Source organism: Boleophthalmus pectinirostris, unplaced genomic scaffold (genome assembly GCF_026225935.1).
Source record: "Boleophthalmus pectinirostris isolate CB_2022bp ecotype Guang Dong unplaced genomic scaffold, ASM2622593v1 HiC_scaffold_18, whole genome shotgun sequence".
NCBI classification, from domain to species: domain Eukaryota; kingdom Metazoa; phylum Chordata; class Actinopteri; order Gobiiformes; family Gobiidae; genus Boleophthalmus; species Boleophthalmus pectinirostris.
In genome coordinates this window covers 23,370,533-23,385,796 of record NW_026571133.1, presented here as the reverse complement: position 1 = coordinate 23,385,796, position 15,264 = coordinate 23,370,533, and the positions used below count along the sequence as shown (strand labels likewise).

The 15,264-nt window shown below is 38.1% G+C and overlaps 3 protein-coding genes across 3 annotated transcripts in view; 2 read left to right on the top strand and 1 right to left on the bottom strand.

Annotated features, from left to right (window-relative positions):
• Window positions 1-176: 176 nt before the first annotated feature.
• LOC110161746 (cGMP-dependent protein kinase 1-like) lies at window positions 177-8,511 on the top strand. Its single transcript, XM_055154043.1, has 21 exons — window positions 177-384; window positions 534-769; window positions 870-1,005; window positions 1,076-1,142; window positions 1,238-1,337; window positions 1,767-1,880; window positions 3,126-3,231; window positions 3,304-3,367; window positions 3,454-3,531; window positions 3,668-3,759; window positions 4,486-4,551; window positions 4,640-4,714; window positions 4,805-4,901; window positions 4,976-5,115; window positions 5,406-5,495; window positions 5,569-5,710; window positions 5,790-5,953; window positions 7,013-7,135; window positions 7,332-7,394; window positions 7,466-7,532; window positions 7,605-8,511. The coding sequence occupies exons 2-21, from the start codon at window positions 562-564 to the stop codon at window positions 7,701-7,703; spliced, it is 2,091 nt and encodes a 696-aa protein (XP_055010018.1). The 5' UTR covers window positions 177-384; window positions 534-561; the 3' UTR covers window positions 7,704-8,511.
• Window positions 8,512-9,462: 951 nt separating this feature from the next.
• stc1l (stanniocalcin 1, like) lies at window positions 9,463-11,672 on the top strand. The gene is made up of 5 exons (XM_020926315.2): window positions 9,463-9,640; window positions 9,988-10,130; window positions 10,201-10,308; window positions 10,374-10,477; window positions 10,856-11,672. Exons 1-5 carry the CDS (start codon window positions 9,526-9,528, stop codon window positions 11,148-11,150), a joined length of 765 nt encoding a protein of 254 aa, XP_020781974.1. The 5' UTR covers window positions 9,463-9,525; the 3' UTR covers window positions 11,151-11,672.
• Window positions 11,673-12,624: 952 nt separating this feature from the next.
• Window positions 12,625-15,264, bottom strand: part of fgfr1b (fibroblast growth factor receptor 1b) — a 6,462-nt gene continuing 3,822 nt past the window's right edge. Inside the window, exons 3-5 of the mRNA XM_055154137.1 lie at window positions 15,048-15,185; window positions 13,446-13,551; window positions 12,625-13,359 (exon numbers count right to left, since the gene is read on the bottom strand). Of these exons, the coding sequence (XP_055010112.1) occupies window positions 13,270-13,359; window positions 13,446-13,551; window positions 15,048-15,185 (334 nt within the window). The 3' untranslated portion in view covers window positions 12,625-13,269. The remainder of the gene's footprint in view (window positions 13,360-13,445; window positions 13,552-15,047; window positions 15,186-15,264) is intronic.

The following is a 15,264-nucleotide window of genomic DNA, read 5'->3' as shown; positions in this document are numbered from 1 at the left end:
GTAATGAAGTATCCGATATTAATAGCATATTAGCAGCATAAAAATAAATATTGCAATATCCCAAAATACATATTTATACACAGTTACACTTTGGTTGAACAAGAAAAGATTATACGATCTTCTACACCATGGTGATGCACAACCTGTGCCAGATTTATTCGAAGCAACGACATTATATTGAGGATTTTCTTTTAGGTTATGTTTTAAAATAAGTGGCAGAGTGTTGTTTTGCCACCAGGGAGAATCCAACAGACTGTCAGAGTCAGCTGTGCGCGCCCACTTTGTGTCGCTTCGCTTCATTTCTCAGAAGTGGACACTGAACGGCTTCATCCTTGCTCGCAGATCCTCTACTCGCTCTTTGTGTCAATTTGTCGAACGGAAAAGGTGAGTGGTTTATTTATTTATTTATTAGTTAACCTACAACTGATGATAACTTCTCGTCTACTTTTTTATTGGTTTACGCTTTCTTGGCTAATCATTTTTGGACACACCTAAACTCGTGTCTATGTCAACTCTTAAAAAAATAATTATAGGCAACTTTACGTGGCCAGGGGTCCGTCCATGGCTGGGTCCAAGTGCACGGGGACGCTCAGAGATCTGCAGCTCGCTCTTCAGCTAAAAATTGAGGAGCTGCGGCAGCGAGATGCGCTTATTGACGAGCTCGAGCTGGAGTTGGACACCAAGGACGATCTGATCCGACAGCTGCAGATAGAGCTGGACAGACATCGGAAACTGTCGCCGACGCCGTACACTTGCGGCAACTCTGGTGGTACAGCAAAGTTATAGATATCACATACATCTAGCCCTAGGCTAAGTTACAAAATATCTATAGCCTACCTCATGTAATCAATTCTGCATTTTACTGACAGGGACCTCACTACCATCCCCAGTGATTCCAGATGAGCCTCAGCGCACAAAAAGACAGGCTATATCTGCAGAGCCCACTGCCCTAGACCCCTCTCAACTATCAGATGTAACTTTGACCAGTTACTGCAAGACAAAGGAGTGAGTATGAAAACAAGTGGATTTTAACATAGAAGAAAAATGTGGGTCCTAATTTTGTATGCTTATGCAGATCCAGGGAGCTGATCCAAAGAGCTCTAATGGACAACGACTTCATGAAACACCTGGAACATGGACAGGTAGCCTACATGTGGAACATATGGTTAATACAATCCTATTTTGCATAATTTAAAGTCAGTGTTAACTAACTTGACCTAATCCTTTTTGAGAACAGATTGTTACAATCATGGACTGCATGTATCCCACAAGTGTGGCCAAGGGCTGCTGTGTTATCCAAGAGGGAGATGATGGTTCTACTGTATATGTCTTAGAGGGTAGGTCTTAATTCATAATTTTGTCCCTATTCATGGGTTTCATCTTATGTACAACATTTGTTTTAAACTGATGTTGATGTTCTTGATGTGTTGCCTCAGAAGGTTATAGTTTTAGCACATTCACACGACCTCCTGGCAAATACTGATATAGATGTATTGTAATGTACAATGTAATAAAAAAAAAAAAAATAAAAAATATATATATATATATATATATATATATTTTTTTTTAGAGATTTAGAGATTAATCTTTCAGTGTCTCATTTACAGATCAGACCTGCTTAATAGTTAGCAACAAAAACAACAGGTGTGTCTGTCACAACTCTAAGTAAAGTCAAGTCAAGTTATGTAACCAGAAACCAGCTGAAGTTGACAATATTGTAAGTACAAACTTACTTCATGGTAACACTGCATGTTGTATGTTTTCAGAGGGGATGGTTGAGGTGACAAAACAAGGAAAGAAACTGTGTAGAATTGGTCCAGAAAAGGTGTTTGGAGAACTAGCCATTCTGTACAACTGCACGCGAACTGCTACTGTCACAGGTACAATGCACACGAGGAGTAAACATAAAGTTTGTGCTATCAGCATTCATTTTAATCTGACAAGACAAATGCACAGGAAGATTATGTTACCCCATCATGTTAGTTCAACTAACTAGTCTTTTGTGTCCAATGCACTTTTCAGCATAAGGTTTGAGTTTACTTGGTAAATTAAATTTCATATATTTACATATAATGTCACATTATTGATTGATTGTATGTTTAGCAATATTTATTATTTACAGAAATGATTTGTACGATTGTCCTTAAATTGAACACCACAACTAAAATTGTGTCTGTGGCAGTACAAGATTATATGCCCTATAAAAACTTGGCAAAACAAGTGGAATTTGGGTTATTGAATTAAAAAAAAAATAGTATGAGCCCAAATGTAGCTCAAATGATTGATGGTACATGTACTAATTGCACAGAAGGTGTTGTGATATGGTGCAAAAAGGCCATCAGAGAAAGCGTTGCTCAGCTGTCAGGAGAATATTTGTGGGAATGCAAATCGTTAGGAGGTGTAAAGGCTAAATATCAATAAAGACAAGCATCAGGACTTTGCAGAGCTGCTCCTTTGATGGTGTGCTATGAGCTGTTTCACAGATACACAGTTGCAAACCACTTTTGAAATGACATTTTTTACAAAGAGAGATATGAGTCAGTTTCATCTGTGTGCAGGTGGCTGAGTAAATTGTTATTGATTGAGCCTGTCTTGTTATTTCCCTTAAGTTACTTTGGGAAGACCTCAACACATCTAAAACACAAACATAGTCACTGCTCAGCCCATGACAGACGTGCTCCTTCTTTTTGAATAATACCTTTAATTCATGTAATTTGACGGCAATGATTTGCTGTATGTTGCACAAGGAGGACTTGTACAACAAAAATCAGGCACAGTTGGTTTATTTTAATGGTTTTAGGTGTGTAAAAATGCTCAAGCTGCATCCAGCATTGTTCAAGTATGTAAAAACCCAAACATGTTTTTGCCACAGTTAGAGAAATCAAGTGTATGACTGGGCAATAAACAAAGACACATTATTGGTTTTACTGCAAAAACAACACTGGACCTAGGACTCAACCCTGAGAAACATCCTACAGCAACAGAATGGCTTCAGACACTACCCTATTATACTAGTATATGTTCAGATTGTTGGAAAACCATCCAGGGCAGTCTCAAACTCATGATTCAATCTGTATAGTAACAATTTATCGTCTTTTTACCTTCTTTTATCCTCTTCTTTTCAGCTCTGACTGATATCAAACTTTGGGCTATCGATCGTCAGATTTTTCAGACAATAATGATGCGCACCGGTCTCATCAAACATTCTCAGTATACTGACTTCCTGCGCAGGTATACCCTTCTCCAAAGCTAGTGCATTTCCATATTTATTCATAATTTTTCAGCATCACTTTTTTCCCTTAGCGTTCCCTCCTTTCAAACTCTCCCTGAAGATGTACTCAGTAAACTTGCTGATGTCTTAGAGGAGGTGCTTTAAAGTTTTAACTGCATATTTTCTGAGCAATTACAAGCCTTTTTTACTTGGTATTGACATACAAATCTGTTTTCTCACAGACTCATTACAATGACAGTGATTACATTATCCGCCAGGGAGCCACTGGAGACACATTCTTCATCATCAGTGAAGGACAGGTGGGTAAGAAGGAAAGCAGAATAAACGTGGATCATGAGAATAAACAGGATGATAATGCATGAAGAAGAAGATATAACCCATGAGAAAGCCAAACCAACATTGTTATTAGGAAGAATATATTTCTGCTTTTCACAGGTGAAAGTGTCCCAGCAAAACTCGAATGAGGAGCAGGTGATGGAGAAGATTATGTCCAAAGGAGAGTGGTTTGGGGAGCAGGCTCTGAAAGGGTGAATTGTTTGTCTTGTACTTTGTGTAACTGTCCAACATCAGTCAAGGAATGTTCTTTTTCACAACTTAATTTTCTATATGGTTCATTTCTAGAAAAGGTCCTAAAGGCCATATATTACCCAGAATTGCCTCTTTTGTGAGTTGAGCCATGTTAGCATGTTGTTTCCATCTCAGAAACATACTTAGAGTTATGTTTTGTTTCCTAATCCTTTATGATTATTCGATCTACATCTCCAAAGTTCAAAATGCTCTGTTCCACCTTGTGATGTCATGAAGTGGTATTTTACAACCTTTACCTTAAATTCATTAGAATGGCAATTCCAGGGCTTAAATTTTCCAAATTATTCTAGTGAAGGTTTATAAAGTTAAAAAACACAGTGGAGCATTCTTGTATTACCACATGACATCAACGTGGAAAACTAAAAAAAAAAGCCTAACTATGCAGGATTTATGTGTTATGAAACAAAACACAACTCCAGGGTTATTTGTGATGAGGAAACATAACAGATCAGAAAACAGTGCATATGAGCTCTTTCCTTTAATCCTCACCATCCTTTTAAGAGAAATATTCACTGGCATCTTTATGCATTTCCAAACCATTGTCATTTTACCTCATTATAAGTACAACACATTACTGCAACAGCTTAATTTGTTTTATTACAGATCTTTTTATAAAGTTATATAATTCCTTACATGGCTACTTACTTTTTTGTTATTGTTTACAGTGAAGATGTGCGCACAGCCAGTGTTACAGCTGTAGGGGATGTCACCTGTCTCGTCATTGACCGAGAGTGAGCCAGATTCATTATAATCTTCAAACACCGTAGCCCTTTATTCCATCATTTCTGTACTTGGGTAGATGTTGTGGTTGTGTCCTAGGTCTTTCAAACAGCTCATTGGAGGACTGGATAGTGTCAACAATAAACAGTATGACAGCGATGAACTCAAGGCCAAGTGAGTCACTTTTAACTAGATATAGTTAATAGTTTAAAGGCATTTTGTGTTATAACATATATATGTTTTTTAATTTATTGATTTACATAGATTACAGGCTGAGACAGATTTCTTCTCCAGTGTGTCCCTCAATGATTTTAATATTATCTGTACTTTGGGGGTAGGAGGATTCAGTCGTGTGGAGCTGGTGTGTAAGAGAATAAAATTAACCAATATTTTGGTGTGTAAAAAACCCTTCAATAACAAATATTTTGTTCGCAGGTGCAGCTAAAGAGTGACCCAAATCGATCATTTGCCCTGAAGGTGTTGAAGAAGAGACACATCCTGGACACAAGTCAGCAGGGTCACATCCTGTCAGAGCGCCGCATTATGATTGAGGCTCATAGTCCATTCATTATTAGGTGAGGCATTTGTAGGACTCAAAGTGTGTTTATTTATGTATTGAGAGTAAACTGTTGTTGCATATGTGTGTGTGTGTGTATATATATATATATATAATTCCCTTCACTGACTTATGAAAACAAAGGTAATGTCTGAAATCTAGGTCTGGTATTCTTCAAATTCAATTGCATTGGGGAGAAGGAAGGTTATTTTTTTAATTGTTTTACTGTAATATAATGTCTCTTATTCCTTCTGATTACAGTAGGGAGAGACCATTTGTCTCACTCCTAATTCACAATTCTCCCTTTAGGCTGTACCGCACATTTAGGGACAGCAAATATCTCTACATGCTGCTGGAGGTGTGTCTTGGGGGAGAGCTATGGACTCTGCTGAGAGACAGGCGAGTTTTCTCACTGTGATTTTTTTCAGTGACTGTACAAAGTCATTAAGTGTGGTATTTACCCTCATCACAGGGGTTTATTTGATGACAGCACCACACGCTTCTACACAGGCTGCGTTATTGAGGCGCTGGCCTTTCTGCACTCCAGAGGCATCATCTACAGAGACCTGAAGCCAGAAAACATCATCCTGGATCACAGGGGATATGCCAAACTGGTGAGAACAGCTTGTCTATCACCACAAGCATAATCGAGATACTATGTGCATTTGTGTAACTGAACATTGACTCTATTAGGCAGATTTTGGCTTCGCTAAGAAAGTGGGTTTGGGTAAAAAGACATGGACCTTCTGTGGAACCCCAGAGTATGTCGCACCTGAGATCATACTGAACAAAGGTCATGACAGTTCGGCCGACTGCTGGTCTTTAGGGATACTCATCTATGAGCTGCTCAGTGGAAGGTATGCATTCATTTAATTCCGGCTAAATCATGGATTATTAGTGAAGGTGTTAAAAAACAAAGAACTCACCTAAATTTTGAGTCTTTGAGTTTTGATTATGGTATCAAAACTCTGATTTCAGAATAATAATGACAGCATTTTTGCATTAATTTGCACTGATTCCATGTAAATTTTGGGCTAAAATTGATCAATTCTAGTTGGACAGTAGAGGGCAGCACTGTACCTCTGCACCCATTCTATCAAACCCTACCCACAAATTATGATTGTAGCTGTAAGAAGAAGTGACAGGTGAATTTTTCCTTTCAGAAACTGCACTTGGTGTGCCAAAGTATTACAACCAGTCATGAGTGCATTAAAAGTGCGGTACCTACTTGTCTCCACTGAGATGTTATTGTTATTGCTTTGTTTAGAATGTTCCACAGTATAGATTAAACCTATCAGATAAGCAGGTTACAGCATTGCGCTACATTACAATTCAGATCTGTGGGGAGTCACCTCTATTCTCATAAGGAATTTGTATTTTTGAACAAGAGAAACACATATACTAGTATATGTTTAATGCCATACCATGGAACATTCCAGGCAAAGCAGTAACATCTCCATGGAGACAAATAGGTAGTGGACTCTCCATCAGAAAAATGTGCAATGCATCTTTAAGTGTCCATAGTGGTCAGTGTTTTTTTCATGTCTATTCAAAAAAGACAAATTTAAATAATTTCGTTGTGTGGAAGACTTCATAGAAGTCATAGAAAGTCAAAGATGTCATGACTTGTGAAGTGATAAGCAACTTTTACAGGGGCAGCTGCCCTGATTCAAACTTGCTAAACAGGTAATAGCAATTCTTCGCCGCCCCAAAACTAAACCTTTCAGTTTTCACCTCTTGTCCTGTAAATAACGAGAAGCACTGACTTCATTCTTTGTCATTAGTGAATTAAAGTAGAGCTATCATTATGGATTATTTTAGGCTCACAGGATTTGTTATAAATTCACCTTGCTTGCTATTTCAAGTGGTTACATCAGAGTGCACATCACTTAATGATGTTCTGTGTATTTTACCAGTCCTCCATTTTCAGGCTCTGACCCCATGAAGACCTATAACATCATACTCAGAGGCATCGACATGATTGAGTTCCCCAAAAAAATCACCAAGAGTGCTGCTAACCTCATCAAACGTTTATGCAGGTTAGACTTAAGTTAGGTTACACTTTGACATCTGGCTATGTCTGGAATTTGTGTGTATTGCATTCTTTTCATCTCCAGTACCTCTAACATTATTCTTATTGGGTTGTCATTCTACAAGTGACATTGATTTTGTTAGAGTTGTGTTGTTAATGTTTTAAAGAACATAATACTTCTTGATATATGTGTGTTTTGACAGAGATAACCCATCAGAAAGACTGGGCAATCAGAAAAATGGCATTAAAGACATTCAGAAACACAAGTAAGATCTCCAGCCAGTGTTCTTTCTCTCTGCAAACTGCAGTCATGGCAACAGTTTGTTCTGTCCTTCAGATGGTTTGAAGGCTTCAATTGGGAAGGCCTTCGTCAGGGAACAATAGACTCTCCATTTACACCTTCAGTGGGTATCCTTGAGTGTCCTGGAGGTCCCCTGTGCAGAGGGCAGCTGTAACTCTGTATTTGTTTCTTGCAGGTGGAGGGGCCGCTAGACAACAGCAACTTTGACTATTTCCCAGAGGACACTGAAGAGCCTCCTGCAGATGAGGAGTCGGGCTGGGATATTGAATTTTAACCAGAAGTGGACCCAGCAAACCAACACCAATAGCATGTGTATTTAGATTATTACTGAAATTATGAATGCTTCTATCTTCATGTTGACATTATTGTCAACATTTCTTTTTTCCTCCACAAACACATCACTTTCCTGTGTCCAAATGACTGCATTTTAGTTTTGAGAGATCCCTGAATTTTATACCAGAAGTGTGTCTGTAAACACCTCATACACCATCTAGAGTAGACTAAATTAAAACATGCAGTATGATCAATGATTTTGGTTATAAACCTTGGGGATAAACACAAGATATAAACCTTGCATTAAGATATTAAAAAATATTCATAAGATGGTATGAATGCAATATGTTTCCTTGATAATTATGCATTACGCTACAAGCTTTAATAATTTTGCTGGCCCACTTCCAAGAAAAATAGAAAAAAGAAAACATGGACATGGACAAAAACATCTAAACTCAAGCTCAAAGAATATATTTTGTGAAAAATATTTTAATTTGACCCATCTTTTTGTACCTTTACTGGTGCTGTTTACGCTTCCTTTTTTCTGATCCTTGGAATTAAAAATTTAGTTTTGATTACATTTCCTCTGAAACTACTTCTTACATGTTATGAATTAATGCCGACCAGGGGTTTTCTTGCTCTTTTGGTTTAGGGGAGGACATTACCACAACCAAATGACCTTCCAGTTTCCTGACTTGGCTTACCTTTTTAGTTTGTTTATTGAATTGCTGAGGTGGAGTTTGGTGTACATACTGTAATTATGTCCGATTGCAGTGGAAGTACTTTACTGTAGCATGCACATGCAATATCACAGGCTTTATGATTGCACAATATTATTTGTTAATTCACTGGCCAATCTATATGGCACTGTTTTTTTTTGTTTTTTTTTTGCTTAATCTTTGTTTCTTTTTTAATTAGGATTTTGTATTTCCCTACATGTTTGTCAGTGTGTAGTGGAGAATATTAATAAAAAGTAAGACATGAAAGGTGCAAGATGTTTATCAGTGTCGATTTGACTTCTGTGCTAATGACTTCTCTAAGGGTCACTGGGTTGTGGTAAACAATGCCAAGAGGGAAACAGCCACCTTCGCTAATGACTCTCACAGTTAACGGACACCCAACACAGAGATAAGACACACTGATTTTTCCATGTCACCAGAAGTAGCATTTATCCATTAACAGTTTCATTTATACTGTTTTCATTATCGTGAATAAATATTTAGACATTTTAATATCACAAAGGCCTGCGTTTATCAGTGGGAGATATATGTATAAGAGATATATAGTCTATGAGTGTGAGAGAGGTGCAGAGACCATCGCTTTGCTGTGATCAGTGAAAGTGATCAGCTCATCTACTCCACTGACCCACCACAGGGGGAAAAAACCCAAACGTGACTGGAATAGCAAATATATCCGTTTCCCACTCGGTCTGCTATTTTAAAATTTTAAGGCAGTAAGATTAGTAGACTATTAGCCTAACTGTCATTTTGCATAACCAGACGGTGCGCTTCTGTTATCACTTTGGAGGCTACTTTTGCGGTGTGTGCCTTCCCTTAAATGAAAGGCTATATTCTACAGTTAACCCGTACGTTTATATCTCATTGGAAATTCCATCTGGTCTGGTATGTGGAAATTTTCAATTAGCTGTGTGGGTTAATTACAGCATGAATAAACCATTAGTAACCGAGCCGAAACGACGCTCTGATTGGACAGCGCTGAGGAGGCTTCATATATATTGAAGCAAAGCAGAGGTAGGAGGAGAGGCGAGGATCACAGAAGGACTGCACACCGAACACCTCATAGAGCCTAGTTTATCCGACAACATGCAGGCCAGCTCTGTTGTCTTCCTTCTCTGCGCCCTGACCCTCGCCACTGGCTTCGAGTTACTGCCCGAGGAGGGTGCCCCACGCCGAGCTCGCTTTTCCGCCAACAGCCCAAGTGAGTGTTCTAAACTTTCCACTAACTCTGCACTTTGGCGTTATTGTTTTGGCCTTCCTGGTCAGTTGTGAAGGTTAAAGGTGCACTATTTAGCCTAACATGTTTAAGTTTAATGTGAGACTGTGCAAATCCTGGTAAAGCAACACAATAGAGACGAGCAGATAGTGAAACTCACCAGAAAAGTTACACACTGCCCCTTTAAGTGATTGGTACAATAGAAATAATGCATGAGGACAGATTTCATCAGGTTAAGGCAGAAAAAAATAAATAAAAAATCAACAAAGAAAGAAAGAGCTTTTAATATTATTCAGACTTAATTGAGCTTCATCCTTAATTTTTGTTTTCAGCTGATGTGGCCAGATGTTTGAATGGTGCTGTGGCTGTTGGATGTGGATTCTTTTCCTGTCTTGAAAACTCCACCTGTGACACTGACGGCATGCATGAAATATGTGAGCTGTTCCTCCACACTGCAGCCACCTTTAACACAGAGGTCAGTCCATTCAGTCCATGGTACTTTTTTGTGTAGATGTGTGTAATCAGTGTGTTGTTATATGCTACAGGGTAAAACTTTTGTCAAGAAAAGCCTGCATTGCATTGTCCAAGGAATCAGTGCAAAAGTGTTCCAGACCATTCGCCGCTGCAACATCTTCCAAAGAATGATTGCAGAGGTATGTGAAAATATATACAACATTTTGGATTTTTGAATGGTTTCTTTACCGGCTTGTTATAACAGGTGCAAGAAGAATGTTACACCAGTCTGGACATATGCACGGTGGCCCGCACAAACCCTGATGCTATTGGAGAGGTGGTACAGGTGCCAGCTCACTTCCCTAACAGGTAACAGGTAGAAAAAGTTCAAAAGACTTTATAACAGCATGGCTACCTAAATTACACGCCAAGGCCATGACCATGAGATGGTTTTTTTTTTTAATGGTTGGTTGATATATTAAATTTCTTAAAAATGATTTTTTTCAGTTGCTTCACCTCAAAACAGCAGAGGGCAGTAACACCTAAAGGAAATTTAGAGGAAGGATTTTCAGGAAGTGGCAAAGGATAGAAAAGAGACAATATGAGTGTTTATAGTCCAAATGAAAATCTGAAATTTTTTATTGAATTTTGTATTAGCAGACATACTATAACAAACTATGAAATAGTATTAATCTGGTTATTTGTGGTTACATTGACAATGGCAATATAATGTTTCTCTTGGTACAGGTACTACAGCACTCTGCTGCAAACTCTCCAGGCCTGTGATGAGCAGACAGTGGACACAGTGAGAGCCGGACTTCTGTCCCGTATAGGGCCAGACATGGAGACCTTTCTGCAACTGGTGCAGAATAAGCCCTGTCCCACTGACTCTAACAATGCTGCCTACAACAACCCCTCCAGCTGGAGGAACATGCCTGTGTTCAATATCCAGCCGGGATTCAGGGGCCGAGACCCCACTCACCTGTTTGCCAAGAAAAGATCTTTGGATGACAGTGAGGCACAGGCTCCAGCTCAGAACTAACATCAGACCACATACATACACATACTTTTTACATTCACACATGCCATCACAATGAGCACACATATATATATGCTTTTTTAGATTGGTGTTATTTCTCACACAGTTTCCTCACTGTTTTATCCTATTTGCAAAGTCTACCCTCAATTTTGACAATTTATCATTTGTGCAGCTAAAAACTGTATGATTTGAAGCACAGTTGTTCTAGCTTGCTGTATTTTTGGTTGAAATACTGTTTTCTGTATTAGAGGTTTAATCTTACCAACAATATACTATAAGCTAATTTATTTTAATTTATAGGGCAGAGACAGTGAGTGTATTGCCCAAATTGTATGTTTAATTTGGAGAGTATATAGAAAGTTTATATTGATGAGGTTTGCCATGCTGGTCATGGAGCTACATTCTCTAACATTGATTCTGTTTTGAGAACAACTTACACCTATGCAAGTAAAATGAGTGAAGTGATTTAACCCTCAAAAGAGCCTTGAATTTTAAAAATGAGATTAAAGTTACATTATGACAAGAGACTTGTGTGCTTTATAATATATCTATGAAACACACTATAGTATAAACTCAACAAATCAATTTTATTAGTACAACTAGGAGTAAAATGCAGGTGGATGCAGTTACATGGTCTTCTATTAGCTTCATTAGCTAGATAGCAAAAAGTTTATTAGATGACAGTCAGCAGTAAATGTAAAAAGCAGGTCTTGCTAGGGTGGTGAGAAACACACCAGACCTCTCTGTATCACCTTGCCATCTGTCCACCAAGATAATGGCTGACCCATAATGGTTCGTCACCTGCAGGGCTATGGGCCATTAACTCTCACTGGGCTGAGTGTGAAAGAAAAGCAGTCAGTTTTCCCACTCCAATTGCAGGACGCCTGACCATTAGGCCAGATACCTGAGGTGTCGAGGGGACCAGCTGGCAGTGTTAACATTTCCAGGAATTACATTAGCAGCGCAATATTTACTCAAATACATTCCGGCAAATGCTAGTGGTCTTTTAGGGTCTTCCACCATCCAAAACACTTAAAAAAAAAAAGATTTTTAGATTAGTATTATGAAGCAAGAAGCAAAGAATTAAAAGAAAAATATATGCTTGCCGGATGCTGTTTTCAAGCTTCCATGATTGAATTTAGTTTTGAGTTTGTAACATAATACAGTGAACACCAGGTATGCATTCTAAACTTTAGCCAGAGGCAAAACACAGACATGACCACAACGGTAGTTTCCTGTCATGTAACAAACCATTTTGTCTCTGTTACTTCTGTAGGAACAAATGCATGTTGCAGCAATGGCCGCTTTACATCTGTCAAGCGCCATGATAGATGATACAAAGATGCTTGCCAAGTTATATTTCCCCTATAGTATATAGTAGCTTTGTCTTGCACATAACACACATGTGGGAAATAGGTTATCTTTCTGAATGAGTAGTTTGTAGTGAATGGGAATAAAACACAAATGAAATCAAACATCAATTTTAGTAGAATTTAATACTGATATTAATAAAATATAAAACTAAAAGCATTTTGACCACAGACTAGCTGCATTCATCAGTCAAGTAAGTGCAATGTTGCTGTCAAAACTAGACACAGTTACATGGAGGTTAAAACGTTAAAAGAAATTTATAGGTATAATTTATCTGATATGTTGCCAACACGCATAGGCTGCTTATAAAAACAAACAATAAAACATTCAAGTTACAAATGTTTTTGCTACAATTTTACATTCATATTCAGATATATTTTGCTCTGTACTTCAATATAATTTACCTAATTTTTGATAACTCATGAACAATTTCATATTTTATTCATTACAAAAAACATATTTACAATATATACAATGACATTTTTGAGAAATATATACACAGTGGGCAAGTCCACAAGTTGGTGGCTGAAATCAGGTTTTAATGCTCTTAATGAATGCACTGGTTTGTGTGCTTTCCCCCAATACCTCACTGGGGAGTCACCATTTTAGACAGCTGTTCTCCTCATCACCAGAACCAGAGTCAAGACGAGAAGCACCTCTCTTCTGCCACTGCACTAGCCTCATCTGAAACAGTGCTAATGTGCAGCCAAGGAAATGGGATAAAAGTGATTCAGGAAGGGTCCTGGGACTCTTATGAGGGGCTAGAGGAAAGGGACAATGCTGATGTGTCCATGCTGATTGGAGAGTACTGCACTGGAGGTACAGCAAGATCTAGATACTCCTGTCAAAAAATCAGTCCAAGGTCAGGATTCAATCAAACAACACAAGCATTGTTGATGACTGTAAATTGCTCTAAACAAAAAGTACCTGGTTGGCCATGAGAGAGAGCATGCGATCTAAGTCGTCCACCAGCTGTTGGAAAGTTGGCCTGCGCGATGGGACAGCGTGCCAACAGTCCCTCATCATATGGTACCTGATGACATGCATGAGAGGAATAATTATTACAAACACAAATGTAAATGAATATGTGCTTTTACTCTCTAAGTCTGAAACACCCATGCCTCCCTTAGCATAGGCATACTGGGCCCAGTCAAGCAGAAGTATACAGCAAGGCCAAAAATTCAAGTTAATGCATCTGATATAAAAATTTATTCAACAGATAGCATATGTACTCTAGTTTATGAAACTGTTTACCTTTTTTCTGTACCATTTTTGGTTCTAAAGTTACATACATTTTAAACAGACCATGTATGAAACATGGAACAAAAATTATTTCCCAAATTTCAAAGACCTGCAAATCATGTAAATAAATGGATGTATTTCATCATATCTTGTGTTATTCGATCTTTGAACTGTTGATGAAGGTACATGATTTTTCAAAAAAAAAATATTTAAAATGATAAAAATTAGCTTGGAAGGACTGACATATTTTATAGAAATAGTTGCCTTTCATTTTGAAGTAATATTAAAGTATTCGGAAGAAAAAAGCTGACAAATGATGTAAAATCATGCACCTTCTACTTGTTTGCACAATTTTCCCTCCGTTACCATGACCTTTCTTAATAAAAAATCTCATTACTCAAAAAGTAAGAGGTTTTTCAACCTAATCTTGTACCATATGGTAGAAAACTATATTAAGCAAATATTCAAACCAGTTTGTTAAGGATATGGAAGTGAGAACCGGTAGTTATCGCTGTTTGTATTTATTGCCCAAAAAGTGCTGCTTCATTCCTTCCGTTACCGACATGAGTTTTTTTTTTTTTTTTTGTCAACAACTTGAAAGAATATCACAGGTTTAACTTTACCCTGTTGGAGTGTTAACTCTTTCCTACATTCTAATACCTTACTTATTTCAATAGTCCCTCTAGTTTCTGAATAAGAGCTATTTGAATGTAATAAATCTGGCCGTTTCCCTCCGTTACCACTTGACTGGACCCTACTGTTAAATGTAACTTAAAAGAAGAATTTCTTCTTTCAAACATTCAGTACACAACACATATAAGCTACGAGTTACATCACCCAGAGAAACTGCATACTAAGCTAATTAGAAACATATTAACTAAATGTGTTCTTTTTAAAACAGGGTTCGAAACATTTATAATAGTCCACACTTAAGAGTCTGAATTAGACTTCTGAGAATAGTGATTCTTTTCCTCAAACCATTTGTCATTTCACATCAGTCATTCAGGACAGCTAAATGTGTAGGTGATTATCAGAGTAGCACAGGGATCTGCCACGGGCCCTGTCTACTGTTTTTAGAAAACAGCTGCTTTGAAGAATACACTGACCAACAAGTGGCTCTGCGTACATTAAGTCAGCCTGAAGCACAAAGGACAATAAACTACTCTGTATATGAGTTAGAGCCTGCCTAAATGCTAAGCTACAAGTCCTATCTTTAGAGGTGTTATCAAACTATTGTTATGCATGAGGACAGATTTGGGGGGCAGGGTGTCGTGCGCATACACTTACATATCCTGTGTACATGCGGAGGGCTTTTCCATTCGATGACCCTCCTTAAGCAGCTTAAAGAGTTCCTCCACTGGGACACCAGGGTAAGGAGACCCCCCGAGGGTGAAAATTTCCCAAAGCAATACCCCGAAAGACCACCTGAATGAGAAAACAGAAAATAGTAACAAAAGCAATATAATACAAAGAATAAGTACATTTACTGATAATGACATAAAAA